Source organism: Myxocyprinus asiaticus, chromosome 40, assembly GCF_019703515.2.
Source record: "Myxocyprinus asiaticus isolate MX2 ecotype Aquarium Trade chromosome 40, UBuf_Myxa_2, whole genome shotgun sequence".
NCBI classification, from domain to species: Eukaryota; Metazoa; Chordata; class Actinopteri; order Cypriniformes; family Catostomidae; genus Myxocyprinus; species Myxocyprinus asiaticus.
Genome location: NC_059383.1, coordinates 37,024,549 through 37,039,625, shown reverse-complemented (window position 1 = coordinate 37,039,625; position 15,077 = coordinate 37,024,549). Strand labels below are relative to the sequence as shown.

The following is a 15,077-nucleotide window of genomic DNA, read 5'->3' as shown; positions in this document are numbered from 1 at the left end:
TTTCCAAATGTTCTAGACAGAAGCTGGTAGAACTAAATGTTCTACCAAGAACATTTATAAAGCTTGTTTTCAAAGTCTGTAATGAAACAGCTTCCACATACAGGAGGAATTTGAACACAGTCATGAACTGCTGAGATTAGCATGAGCTTAGAGTTAAACCAGCAGGAGAGTCTATACTCCTGTCGCTAATTCACTCTGGCACTAATTCTGTTGAGCAAACACCTAGCTTATCATGTGAACTTGTTCACACTGCCTTTGAATGTATCATCGTGTGATATCTTTGGTAAATGGGTGAATAATAACACTTTGAACAGATTGGCGGAAAATGTCTTCACATGTCTTGAACTGATTATTTTATTGGTGCAAAACATAATGTGAGGCTGAAGGTTTAAGTCATTTTGTTTTATCTTCATCAAGTTTCATTCTTCTTGTAAATGTTGTCTTTACAATGGGTTTGATGCAACTCTAGTTTCATTCTAGGCAAATTATAACAACAGATAACAGGAGATAATGTCAATATCTTATCTAAAACATTATTTGATTTAATTGATTTGCTGAAGAAGTTTCTTTTAACCACTAGAAGAAATAATCCAGTACTAAGTAAAAAGTGGATTTTTTTTTAAAGGCATACACATTGTGTATACACATCCCAATTATGCACACACACACACATTGTGTACAGACATTCAGAGACACACACAAGAGTGTGCATAATGATGTGAGGGTATACTCTCACACGCACTCAGGTGTGTATAGCATTTTGGGAGTTATTTACAAGGGGTCCATGTTGTGTTGTGCAGTGAACTCTTGGAAATCCTCTGGGATGGTGTCTGAAAAAAAAATGAAAAAAGTATGATGACAAATGTGTGGGTTCTGCCAGTTTCGACTGTGGTGTAACTTTATGTTTGCATGTTTAAAAATGTGTACATATTGCAGCTGTAGTAGTGGCACTTTAGGGTGGAACATTTGTGTCCTCTCACCATTGCAGCGGTACTTCAGGTTGGACCAGATGATATTCTCCTGAGAGAAGCAGAACACACCCAATCGTCCACCTCTCATTGTGGTATCAATTGTCACCCCTGAGTCTGCCACCAGCTCTGAGCCTTCATAGAAACGCACCCTAAAAACACACTTAAGTCTTTAGGCTTCAAACATCAACTCAAAAAGTAATGGGTAATCATGGGTGGTATGTATTTAAGGAATTGCTTAAAGGGATAGTTCACCCAAAAATGAAAATTCTCTCACTATTTACTCACCCTCATGATATCCCAGGTGTATGACTTTCTTCGCCAGAACACATTTGAAGAAAAATAGAAACATATCTGAGCTCCGTAGGTCCTTAAAATGCCAGTGAATGGAGATTTCTCTTTTGAAGTTCCACAAATTAGACAATCAGCATATATGTCATCCATACGCCACCAGCTGTTAAATGAATGTCTTCTAAAGCGACACGATTGCTTTTGGTGAGAAAAATATCAATATTTAAGTACTTATTTAAACTATAAATCATGCTTCCGATGAGCAGCTGTATGCACGTGAAGTAATCGCATTGGAATTTGAAACACGTGACAACTAATGCACGTGTGTCACATCCGGAAGAGCAGCGCTGTTTACAAGTGAGGAAGAGGAACACTGCACAGTAGCTTGGTTGGTTTTGGTTTAGATCTGCGTTGAGCTGTTTCTTTACTCACAAAGGGGCATTTGTGTGCTCATCCTGGATGTCTCAACTGAGTGGAGAACGTGAGATTACATCAGAATCTATGGCAATGCGAATACTTCACACGAGAGTTCGCTTGAACTCCATCCTCTCGTGAAGTGCTGGATTATAATAAAAAATTACCTAAATATTGATCTTTTTTTGCACCAAAAGCGATCGTGTTGCTTTAGAAGACATTAACTTGCATTTTAAGGACCTATTGAGCTAAGATATTTTAAATTTTTCTTGTGTTCTGGTGAAGAAAGAAAGTCATACACACCTGGGATATCATGAGGGTGAGTAAATAATGAGGGAATTTTCATTTTTGGGTGAACTATCACTTTAAGGCCAGAAACGTACTTAACGCAAATACGCGTATGCAGATTTGAGTGTGTGGCCAATTTATTGCCAACGTGCTGTCCGGTTGAACATGCTTTAAATGCGTTATTGCGTTACTGTGGTGGTAACAAACCTCAGTACTCAAGGGGGCGATAAGAGTTACCATTAAGTCTGTGCCAGTAAACCGGATGTGTTTTTATTCAGTTGCTATAAATATACTGACTTTACCTTGCTTGCTCAGCAATATTCTCTTCAAACTGTTGCTCCACCATTACGATAGTTGACTTGAAAGAGAAAACTCAACATAGAAGCAGACAGTTCACGCTAATGGACGCTAATGTTCTATTGCTATAGTGTCCCTTGTGTCAACGCTGAGAATGCAACACATACTTGCATTGTGTTTTGAATTTCGGTCTAACACATTTTGGAACGCAAGAATGCACAAATTCGAGCTTGTGTAGCTAGAAGCATGTGCGCTGACATACTTGCGTAGAGTATGTTTCAGCATTAATAATGAAGTGGCCACATGCACTTTTAACGTTTGAAGCATCTGAATTTTGATTGGCTTACCTGATGTATCCAACCTGTGGGCGGTGCTGCAGATACCAGCGGTATGATACCTTGTCTTTCCAGCCAACATTCCGTGGATCCTTCCACAGGAGGCGCACCTGATCATTGGTGTCACCTGTGTGCCAGAGAGAGTTTCTCAAATGTTCACCTGGGCCAGACTTCGACTTCACTGCCTGAAAGTGAGAGAGAGATAAAGATTAGAGAGTTCTTCTGTTGTGTACAACATTTTCATAAATTCAGAGGTGACATATCTTGAAATTCATCTTCCCAACCTTAAGCTGAATGCCAGGTTCTGCCACGGCTCTGAATGGCGTTGCCTGCCAATATGTCTGCTCCGTTTGCTTCCACATTACCACGTAGAAACTGAAGGAGTCCTGGTATCCAAAGATGAAGCCGGCATAGTCATCATCAGTCACTGTGTTTACATGGAACGTACCCTCAAAGTCAACACCGCTGAATGCAGTGTAGCCTGGTAGTGGAGAGGCGGATAACATTATCCATTGAAATGCTTAATGATGGAGTAGATTATGTTATGTTGTTAACCATAATGAAAAAAATGCATCCACTCACCAACAGCAAGGCCTGGGTCACTGTTCATAGTCTGGACAATCTCCATTCCCTTTATGGGACAACAAAGAATTCGTCAGACTTGTACATCGCAAACACATTTTTCTCTACAGATCAATTCTGTTTATATATATATATATAATATTTTTTCAAATCATTCACCTGGTTCAGAACCACCCAGTTTGGGTCAATCTGAGCATCACCTTCAGGGTCCAGGACGACTGTCTGATAGGCTCTGAAGTCTGTCAGTGTGATCTCTGCATTTTCTGGGCAGTTATCAATCCTGTCGATCACCTTGTCCTGGTCAAAGTCTGATTCGCACACATCACCCACTCCATCATCTAGTAAGTGGAGAAATGAACAGGTGAGTAAGCCATGATTGGAATATGATTGCTTTATTGTTCATTTCATTGTAAAGGCAAGAAACAAAGATAAATATCTTATATTGCATTCCATGGTTGAAAAAGTTAATACAGGTTTGGAGCAACATAACAGTAAGTGGATGATAGAATTTTAATTTTTTGGTGAACCATGTAACACACAGAGCACGCTGTCTCTATGCAGCAGTTAATGAAACTGGGCCAAAAAGGTGTTTATGGTAAGTACTCACTGTTGTCATCTATCTGGTCAGGGTTGGGTACCAACCGACAGTTATCAGGTCCGGGAGGCAGTGTGTCGGGAATACCGTCATTATCATCATCATCGTCACACTCATCTCCAAGTCCATCTTTATCTGTATCCAGCTGGGAGCTGTTAATTACCAGTGGGCAATTGTCCTTGCTGTCTTGGTGACCATCACCATCACTGAGGAAAAAGGAGCACCAGAAGGCTCACAGAAATCTCAGAATTCACAGTGTACTGTTTACTAATTGGCCCTTTGCTAAGCACCACCTTAAAAGTATTACTGACCGATCCTATCTTAGTAACTGTAGACGTCAGGCTTTTTTACCTAAAAAGCGTTAGCCTTTTTCTAATGAGAGTCTATGGGAGTCAAGTGTGTTTAAGTAGTTTTCAGAGGAATTCTAGCTAATATGGAAAAAACATTGTTGTCGGGTCACTTATAGTGACACAAGGTAACCAGAGAGGATACACACAGTGTTTTTTCTCATTTCAATTTTAAATAAATCTTGAAAATAGTATATTATCGATTAAACTATATGTCAGTCCTCATTCCCAGCTTAACATTTGTAACATCTGCAAGGACACCTACATTTGCTTCATGGTCACAGTAGAGGCGATAATGAAGTAAAGTCATAGTAGAGGTGATAGAAAAAAAAAACAGCACCATGAGTGTGATGTAGACACTTATGTGCAGTTCTGTACACTTACACTAATGTTATCAGGTGTGTAATCACAATCAAATGATGCTTTTCTCTTTTCAGGTGACTGATAATCATTTGCCTCGATTCTGATTTACAGTCTCCACAGATTTTAATCACATTATGGTGTAATTAAACAATTTCTTTAAAAAAAAAAAAAAAGTCTGATAAAAATGCTTTGCATGGTCACTTTATTCCAGCACATGTAAGAATAACATCTATTCAGTTTATGAGAGTGTTTTGCCAAAAACCGCACCATTGATGGCAATCTCCCATTCATTTCTATGGGAAATTCTGCAAAGCTCGTCAGAGCGGTAATCAAGGGGGGCAGAGTTTAGCAAAAGGGTCAATTCTTCTTGTTGTAATCTGTTTTGGTGTAGTAACAAAGAAATGGACATGGAAACATGGGCTATGGAAACATGCTCATCACTGCTAGAGTGATACCTGTCTTGATTTGTGTCACAAGAGTCTCCAACGAGGTCGTTGTCAATGTCAGACTACGTAGAGGAAAATTGAGCATAAATATTAAATTATAAGTAGCTTGGAGTAATATTATTTTATGCCTTTTCTACCAAGTTTATCAAGGACATAGTATCTGGGCATCAAGTACCTGGTTTGGATTTGGGATGTCAGGACAGCTATCACATGCATCTCCCACCCCGTCCCCGTCACGATCCAGCTGATCACGATTCTTTACTCGCTGGCAGTTATCCAGGAAGTTCTTCAACCCTAACAATCAATCCATACAAATGCACGTCCAAACAATGGAGACGATTCAGTATCAGAAAGACAAACAAGGGCAAATCTTTTCTTACAACCGATTTATGAAGACTTTACTAAAATCTCACCATCTCCATCCATGTCATCGTCGCAAGCATCTCCGAGGCCATCGGAATCTGTGTCTCTCTGGTCAGGGTTATCTACTCTGACACAGTTGTCACAAGCATCACCATGACTGTCCTTATCAATGTTCTGCTGATCTACGTTTGGCGTCAACCAGCAGTTATCCTAAAATCCATACACATCAGATTACAGTGTTTACATCTTAACCAGGGATAGAAGAACAAGAGGTAAGAGATCGGAAAGGAATTAGTGTGAGACAAACATAAACAGCTATGCCACTCTTCTATGTGTTTACCTGCTCATTCAGTATTCCATCTCCATCTGCATCTGGGTCACATGCATCACCTTTCCCATCGCCGTCTGCGTCTTCTTGTCCGGAGTTGGGAACAGTAACACAGTTATCCTGGTATTAAAGACACAATATGAATCAGCATTCCCTATGTGATGCCACCACAGCCTTGAGCAAGTCAAAATCCATTGCAGTGTTGCCATAGTTACCTTTCTGCAGGTGGGGTCTCTGCAGCGCAACTTCTCATCAGGGTAGCCATCAATGTCTGTGTCTTTTCCACAGAGATAACCATTTCCAGCCCATCCAATGCCACACTGGTAAACAAAAACAAAAGCATTTACATTTAAAATGTGCTTTAATAGGGTGCAATGCGGCAAGAACTTTTTTTGGTCCATACTGCGAGTCAAAATGTGGCGTAAAACTAGAAAATCACAGCCAGTCAGAACATATTTGATGTTTAATATTTAGATACTTGGGGCAGGAGTTTGGACCAATGAGATTTCACTGTGGGAAGGGCCACCAAGTGTGAGGTGTGAAAATGAGAAAGCAAGTAACCGAAGGGTACCTGACAAGTGATGGTGCCATCTCTCTCCTCTTTGCACTGTGCGTTGGGATCGCAAGGGTTCTGCAGGCGGTTTCCACAGCTTTTCTCTGGTTTACAGCCTCTGATCTGGTCACCTGTAAATCCGGTCTTACATCTGCCACACTGATATGATCCCTACAAATATCCATTTGCAAGCATTAAGATACAGATGTTCTTTGCTTTGCATGTGTGACTTGAAAACACATAGTCACATGTCATCATATAGGATTGTGTTATTGAAGACAACGATTCTCACCACAGAGTTCACACAGATGGAGTTGGGCGTGCAGCCTCCATTATCTGGTCCTTTACACTCATCTATATCATCACACACCTATGGGAAGACAACAGAAATGCATTCCAGATTAATGTGTAACTGGTGTCCAAGTACATGCAACATATAAAAGCATAAGATATGAATTTAAAAGGCAACTGACATGGACAGTAATTGCTAACAAATGAGAATTTGTTTATAAAAAAGCAGTTGAAGGAAATATTTACCCCAAAATTAAAATTCTCTCATTATTTACCCTGATGCCATCCCAGATGTGTATGACTGTCTTTCTTCAGCAGAGCACAAATTAAGATTTTTAGAAAAAAATAGACCTCTGTCAGTTCCTTATAATGCAAGTAAACGGGTGCCAGCACAAAAGTCATATTTAGGCAGCATAAAAGTAATCCACATGACTCCAGTTGATCAATGAATGTCTTCTGAAGCAAATTGATAGGTTTATGTAAGAAACAAGTTGATAATTAAAACATTTTTAACTTTAAATCGGAGCTTCCGTCCAGGGCTTTGATGCTGTTTGAAATGGCCGAACTCTCACGTGACGTTCGTTCTTCTGTAAATAAGCACCGCTTCCGAATTCTTGCATGAACTCGCCGACGCCCTTACGTTACACAACAGCTATGTGATGCATCAATTTCTGGCAGGAAGCGCTTTTTAAAAGTTAATAACGTTTTATTTATCTATTTATGTTTTACACAAACTTCAGAAGACATTCATTGATCGACTGGAGTTGCATGGATTACTTTTATGCTGCCTAAATGCGACTTTTGGACCGTCAAAGTGCTGGCACCCGTTTACTATATTTTAAGGACCTGACAGAGGTCTATCTTCTTCTAAAAATCTTTATTTGTGTTCTGCTGAAGAAAGACAGTCATACACATCTGGGATGGCATCAGAGTAAGTGAATAATGAGAGAATTTTCATTTTTGGGTGAACTATTCCTGAATAAATCTACAATTTATTTTGCATTAAAGCAAGTAAAATCTGAATTGTATTTTTTTTGTATTAACACGAGTGAAAGAAGTATTATCACTATAGTTCTTTCTTGCATTAAAGCAAGTGAAAAAATTTGTATATTTTTGTATATAGAGTATATTTTGAAAGACTAAAGTGTCTGGCAATGTGCAAGACAGAACGGCACATGAAAAAACGTAGTATACCTTAGCCGTGACATACCTGTTTATGTGTTTGTGCAAAGGCCACGCCCACACCCTCCACTGGTTTACCAGTGAATCCAAGAGGACATGCCTCACAGCGGAACCCTGGTGCCATGTTCACACACCTCACGCCAGGAAAACAGGGGTTAAACTGACACTGCAATGAACGCACAGCCATGCATGCCAGGTTAAAAGTGTCATTCAGACATGGTGTCAGAAGAATAAACTGCATTAATGAGAAGATCCCTTCATATACAGGTACACACATACCTCATCAACATCATCACAGCTATAGCCATCTCCAGTGTATCCATCAGGGCATGGACCGCATTCCACACCCTCTGCGGTTTCTATGCACATATCGTCACGGAAACATGTTCCAGGAGTGCACTTTGGTTTCACCACCTCCGTTCCGCCCAGCCCTAGTATATAACCAATCATTTCAATGTTGCATGTTTGGTGTGCTTTGAACTATTCAAGATAGATTAATGGTGGGACACCATGACTGCATCCCTGCTTCAAATTTGCCACAGAATTTGTGCCTACAAAGCAATGCCTTGAGTGTTTGTTTGGCAAGTGTTGGCATGCCAAATGCACAAACATCAAGCTTTGGCTCTCATCAAATGTCTTACCACATGCCTGGCACTCTGAGATGGTGTTTCTTAAGAAAGATGTTTCCTTCACCTGTAAAAGTGTGTACACAATACAGTAAATAATATATGGTGGTAATTAAGAACATGTACCGTAATAGGCAGGAAAATAAAATGGTTTAAGATTTTACCTGCTGAATAAGAACATCTTTCAGCTCGTTAATGACCTTCGTTAACTCCAGCATCTGAGTTGTAAGCTGTTTCGTATTAAGACCTTAATAAACAAACACAGCTTACCAGGTTATCAGACAAGCAGTTTATTCTCTCTCTCTCTTTCCATTTGTATATCTCTCTGTCTGTCTTTCACAATCCATTTCCCATTCAATCTACAATCATTTTAATTTGACCATTATGTCCATTTTTTATTTTATTTTTACAATCTTTTTACAAACAAAACCCGAATCAAACAAAAGCTGTTGGGATAATGGTATATAGAGCTGAAGTTGTATTTAACCTGGAACAATTTTTTTATTGCATGCAATGCAAATGTTACTTTATCGTTACCTAAAGTCTGTACGGAGTCACTCTGATGGGTGTGGCAGTCCTGCAGCAAGGCAACATTTTCCACTGAATCACCATATGCCAGTTTGAGCTCCTCTAATTCCTCCTGCCAATCAGAACACAGAGAGCACAGTGTGGCATTTATGTGGGTGTATTATACCAGTATGAACTGAAAGCCATCTAGTAAGTCTCTCAGCATACAAGTAAGTAATGATTAAATATGCTGTGTACTTGTGCTTTCCCCTGCATAGTTCTGAGCTCCACACCCTGGTGATTGTTTATGCCATTAAACACTGCCGGTAAATCTCGCAGCGTTTCTACCAGCCTGCAGTCCAGGTGTAACTCCACCCCGGGCACAGGTAACATCCCCTGAGTGTTTGGGAACGCCCCCGGCCGGCCCACTTCCAGTCCCTTAAGATGAAAGAGCAAGCGATGCTTCTCACCATCGGCCAGTTTCAGATTGTTCAAGGTAACAGTACTCATCCTACCATCTTGGCGAAGGTATCGCAAGGTAGCTGAAGGAAGAGATAAAGAGACAAAGCCTTGGTTCACATTGCATTTTTCAAATCCGATCTGTAGTACTGACTGTCAATCATTTTACAAGTGATAAAATTAGATACATTTGTTCAGACAATTAGTCGCCATAGAAATGACTTTAGCATCAACACAATGTAAAGAGACATAAGAAAGTAACTCATTGTGGAAAGAGAGGAAATTTTGCCTTCTCTCATGTCTAGCATGACATCTTAACATGGTACTGATGAGGCATATCAGACATCATTCTATTTAATATGAATAAAATATAAACGAATAAATTCAAACAAAACTGTAGACACTACTGCACTTTGTATTTAATGTTAGTCACGTCATATCCCAAATGACAAAAACAACTTGAAATTCAATCTGACCATTTAGAATGACACAGCAAATGTGCAAAAATCTGATTTTAATCAGATTATAAACCACATCTGTATGTTTTTTGGATTGAATGTTTTTGGGTTTTGCGAAAATCCAATTTTATCTTTTTTTTTTTTAATCTATTTCGAGTAGAAACTGGTGACACTTCACAATAAGGTTCCAATTGTTAACATTAGTAAATGCATTAGGTATCATAAATAATCACTGAACAATATATTTTTTACAGCATTTATTCATCTTAGTTATGTTATTAATAAAACAAAAATGATTCATTATTATTTTATGCTAGTTCACTTTTGACTTTGAAAATGTAGTAGTATTTGTTAAAATTAACATTAACCAAGATTAATAAATGCTGTAAAAGTATTGTTCATTGTTGGTTCACGTTAACTAATGTTGTTAGTTAATGTTAAAGGAATATTGCCGGTTCAATAGAAGTTAGGCTCAATCAACAGCATTTGTGGCATAATATTGATTAACACAAAAATTTATTTTGACTCGTCCCTCATTTTCTTGGTTACAGTGAGGCACTTATAATGGAAGTGAATGGGGGCCATTTTTTTTATGTTAAAATAATTACTGTTTCAAAAGTTTATCCATAAGACATAAAGGATATGTGTGTAAAAATTATTTTAGTGATAAAACCACTTACTAATCTTTTCTGTGTAAAGTCATAGCCAATTTTACAACTTTGTTGCCATGACCCCTAAAACCCTAAAATGACTGTAAAAATTAAGATTTAAACAAATTTACAGCTCAAATAATACATGAGTTTTGACAGAAAAATAAGTGCAAGTGCTTTTATAAAATTATAAGCTTCACATTTCTGCTTTTAAACCATCTAAAAGTTGGCTCAATTCACTTCCATTGCAAGTGCCTCACTGTAACATAGATTTTTGCTTTTTTAAAAGAAAAGGAGGGACAAGTCGAAATTAATTTTTGTGGTAATCAACATTATGCCACAAATGCTGTCGATTGAGCTTAACTTGTATTGAACACAGAATATTGCTTTAACAAATGGAACCATTTTGTAAAGTGTTACCAAACAGCTAAAGAGATCTGAGTAAGATAAGCAAAAAAAAAAAAAAAAAAAAAAAAAAAAATATATATATATATATATATATATATATATATATATATATATATATATAAAACAAATAATAATAATAATTTTTGCTGCTTAAAGAGTGGCCATTGAAATTAATAATAAAAGAAAATTAAGATGCCAAATTAGTTATTTTTTTAAAATAAACATATAACTTACTATAATGTGAATGCATATAGATATGTCATAGATATTGCAAAAATGCTCTCACCTTTGTTGAGTTTTCCCATCACAGTAAACTCAAAGTATTTGCTGTTGTCTCGAGGGTTGTACAGGCTGAATACAGTGGTTCCGGTTCTAGGCTGAAGACGGAAGGTTGTGAGAATGAAAAGTTCTGTTACTCCCTGCTCTGCCAAACCGCCGTGCAGGAGATCCGGCAGACAGTCTGGCGACGTTAAGAGGTTATACACTGCGGGGAAATGTCATTAAAATGTTATATAAGCGTTATACCAGTGTCTTTCAAACACAAAACATTCCACTCACAAACATGTAGTTGTTCCTTAGGCTAATGCATGCTGGGATTGATGCCAGGTCTTTTAGATTGATGTCATTCTGTTTGACTGTAAATACTGTTGCTGTTTATTTAGCCACTTGCATGTGGCTCTGAATAAATCATAAAGAGTTTCTTTCTCTGTTAAGTTTCAACATGACAAGAACTAGTCAATTTTGTATGTGTTAATAACTAGAACACCCTAGCAGCCATCTTGCAACCACCCAGAACACCATAGCAACCGCCAGTCAACACCCTAGCAACCACCCAGAACACCTTAGCAACTTTCTTGCAGTACCCTTGTGACTGCACAGAATACCCTGGTAAATGTCTTGCAACCACCCAGAACATCTTAGCAACAGCCTAGCGACCACTCTGAACACCCTAGCAACTACCTAACAATACAGTTATAACCACTCTAGTAACAACTCTAGCAACCATCTTGCAACCAACCAGAACACCCTAGCAACTACCTAACAATACCCTAGCAATCACCCTAGCCTATCAATGCCCTTTTAACCACTCAAAACACCCTAGAAACCATCTTGTAACCACCAAGAACACCCTAGAAACCACTTAGCAACCACCCAGTACACCATAGCAACTGTCAATGCCCATGTGACCACTCAGATCATCATAGCAGCCATCTTGCAACCACCTAGAACACAACCGAGCAACTGACCAGCAGTGCCCTTGTAACCACTCAGAACAGCCTGGCAATCACCCAATAATGCCCTCCAACCACCCTGAACATCTAGCAACTGACAATACCCATGTAACCTCTCAGATCATCCTAGTAGCCATCTTGCAACCAGCCAGAAAATCCTTTCAAACACCTAGCAATCCCCTAGCAACCACCCAGAACACCCTAGCAACTGACCATGAATGCCTAAAAACTACTCAAAACACCCTAGCAATCACCTAGCAATGTCATAGCAACTGACTAGCAATGCCCTTGTAACTACCAACAAACACCTTAGCAACCATCTAGCAACCACTTAGAACGCCCTAGCAAGAGACAAGTAATCCCTTGTAACCACTCAGAACACAATAGCAACCATCTCACAACCACTTAAAACACCCTAGTAACTGACAAGTCCCTTTTAATCACTCAGAACACTTTAGCAACCATCTTGCAACCACCCAGAACACCTTAGCAACCACCAAACAACACCCTTGCAACCAACGAGAAAACCCAAGCAACTGACTAGCAACACCCTGTAACCACTTAAAACACCTTAGCAACCACCCAGAACACCCAAGCAACCACTTAGAACAAGTAATGCCCTGGCAACCACCAAAACGTGTCTGCAACTTTTGCACGGCCTAGCACCATTCACATTTTTTTCAGAAAATGCACAAATCAAGGTAAATGACTGTGTGGTCTATTGGAGTCCAGAATAAACAGTAAATTCTTCAGATTAATTTATAGAGTTTTAAATTGAAACACATTAAACTCCTCTAACTGTAGCAACTGGTCTTAGTTTAATTGAGATTGACAGGGACTGGGATTGAGTTGGATCTCACCCATTGAATGTTTTGAGTGGAAAGCTTCATGGAAACCAGGTGAATGGTCAGCCATTGTGGTTACACCGCTAGTACAGATGTTAGTTGTTATGGTAATGGAAGTTTGCCATTTGCTGAACAGGCAAATATTATGGTGTGTGAAAAAAGTTATTTTAATGACATGGCAATGACATCTTTCCAATATGTGTGCAAAAAGAGATATCCTGACATTTATTTTCATACGGCACTGCAGCAATCAAAAATATAATTACCAAAGGCATCAAAGCAATATTCCCACAAAAACCAAAATCTGGTTGGAAACATTAGGAAACTCACGAGTGGGACTGAAGCAGTACAAGTTTAAATTTCAACAGCTAAAATCATAAACCACTATCCCATCTTTCTTTGGTTTTGGTTTTTGTCTCTCTTATGATAAATTAAGAGAAATAGACTGTCCATTTCAAACACTCGCAGCGCTGCTTTTGTTGCTTTAATCAATCACATGTGTTCACAGATGGTGTGTTGAAATGTTTACATGTGGACGGTGATTACAAACACGTGTGATTTGACTTTATATATTATTTTTCATCCTAATGTTGAAACACGCACCAGCACACATGTCTTAAAGTAAATATTGCATTGAAATTAAAGATGAAAATAGACTGTGTACGAGTGAGTGAGTGTGCTGGAACTTGTGTTTTCTTTAAGTATTATTGTGTCCGCCTTTTCGTTTTTACACTTTCAATGAAATAATGCAGTCTCATCATTTCTGCAAAAGACATTATGACTTCTACAGCACAGGATTAAGTACCGTTCCCACTCACACACACACACACACACACATCCACGTTTACTTAGCATAGTCACTTATCTCAATGAGGACATAAGATAGACTTCAATTGTTCTTATTTAAAAGTCATTATAATGAATACAGACTTACCCAACTCATAAAAGAAAATATGTTTGTGAAAAAAAAAAAAGTTTTTTTTATTATTATTTTTTTCAACAAAAAAAACAAACAAAAAACATCCCTACAGAGAGGTTTTGTCAGATTTAGCTCATTCTGGGGACAATTTCATCCCCAAACTATTGCTAAGTATGTACACAAACACATTGACTATCTCTTACTATAACATATGGAAATTGGAGCTTTAGAATTTGTGCTAAACACACCCATATTGCAGAGATGAACAAATTGAAAATTGGAAAGGTAATCAATCTGAGAGACTTTAAAAAGTTCAGCCATTTGAAAAGAACTCAGAGACTTTTTAGAGCGAGACAGCCACTGAAATACGACTCAGCGTGAGATTTTACGAGACAGACAGCGAGAGAGTGAGAAACATGAGAAAAAGAGAGAGGGAGTGAATGAAACCACAATTGAAGTGACAATGATGTCATTAAAATACTCTTCTAATGAATTAAATCCAGTAACACAACTAGTTCTGAATTTACGCAACATTTTAACCTTTAAAAAGTAATATGTGATACTCACCGGTTGATTCTGCATTTGCTGAGCTGAGACTCAAGATGAGAGAAACAGCCATGAGGAGAAGCATTGAAGCAGCCATCCTATAGTAAACCTTCTAACACTCCACAGGAGTGTGGAAGAGTGTGTGGAAGAGCTGAGCTTTGATTTCTTTGCGTCTTCGGCCTTTAATTACTAGTATTTGTGAGTTTGTGTGCATATGTTGCTGTAAAGTCTATTAGTAAAGAGAAACTGACTGACTGACTGAGTCAAATCTTCAGCTCTCGAAGAGTGTATTTGTATGGGGAACAGCAGAAAAGAGTTGGTTCTGTGTGCCTTCGGGTTTTAATGATGCATATGTGTGTGTAAGTGTTGGGGTGAGGTAACAGCCTGTCTATCAACTCTAAGCAGCTGTGGTGGGCGGAGTTATGACTGTAACAGATGCCCCCATGCCGAGGGGGGTGGAGCTAAGTGTGGTGCTGTACAATTGGCCAACCTGGCTTAACACTTAATGGGACCTTTTATGAGGTTCCATTTGTTCCACATTATTCAACTGGCTTTCCCCACCAGTTGTCCATGTTTTCACATTTTATTTTATATTTTGACTGACAGGTGCTGTAAAATATGTCTGCTGAGTTGGATCCTTGGGGAATTGTTTAAAGGTAACTGGATGGAGTGCTGCTAATGTTCCATGAACGTCTGATTCTTGCCCAAAGGATTCTGCAATAAAACATAATTTAAAAAGTCAGATACACATGTGACCACCCAACACAAATACTGGTAACAGTCT

General features: G+C 38.7%; 1 protein-coding gene across 1 annotated transcript; it reads right to left on the bottom strand.

Moving 5' to 3' along the window:
- Window positions 1-305: 305 nt before the first annotated feature.
- On the bottom strand, window positions 306-14,654 carry LOC127431172 (thrombospondin-4-B). The gene is made up of 22 exons (XM_051681477.1): window positions 14,315-14,654; window positions 11,038-11,235; window positions 9,035-9,318; window positions 8,807-8,909; window positions 8,434-8,516; window positions 8,285-8,336; window positions 7,923-8,074; window positions 7,672-7,809; window positions 6,463-6,540; window positions 6,189-6,341; window positions 5,833-5,937; window positions 5,630-5,737; window positions 5,340-5,499; window positions 5,102-5,220; window positions 4,936-4,988; window positions 3,783-3,976; window positions 3,335-3,513; window positions 3,176-3,224; window positions 2,878-3,074; window positions 2,606-2,778; window positions 981-1,120; window positions 306-830 (listed from the first exon to the last, which is right to left on the bottom strand). The coding sequence occupies exons 1-22, from the start codon at window positions 14,388-14,390 to the stop codon at window positions 772-774; spliced, it is 2,853 nt and encodes a 950-aa protein (XP_051537437.1). The 5' UTR covers window positions 14,391-14,654; the 3' UTR covers window positions 306-771.
- Between the last annotated feature and the right edge of the window lie 423 nt (window positions 14,655-15,077).

What these genes read in the sequence shown, in the direction of transcription:
- LOC127431172 (XM_051681477.1), bottom strand. Translation starts at nt 14,390, where the DNA reads ATGGCTGCTTCAATGCTTCTCCTCATGGCTGTTTCTCTCATCTTGAGT. An exon ending in ATGGCACCATCACTTGTCAG is followed by an intron (nt 5,938 to 6,188) that starts GTACCCTTCGGT and finishes TTTGTTTACCAG; the next exon opens with TGTGGCATTGGATGGGCTGG. An exon ending in TGACCAGATAGATGACAACA is followed by an intron (nt 3,514 to 3,782) that starts GTGAGTACTTAC and finishes TCCACTTACTAG; the next exon opens with ATGATGGAGTGGGTGATGTG.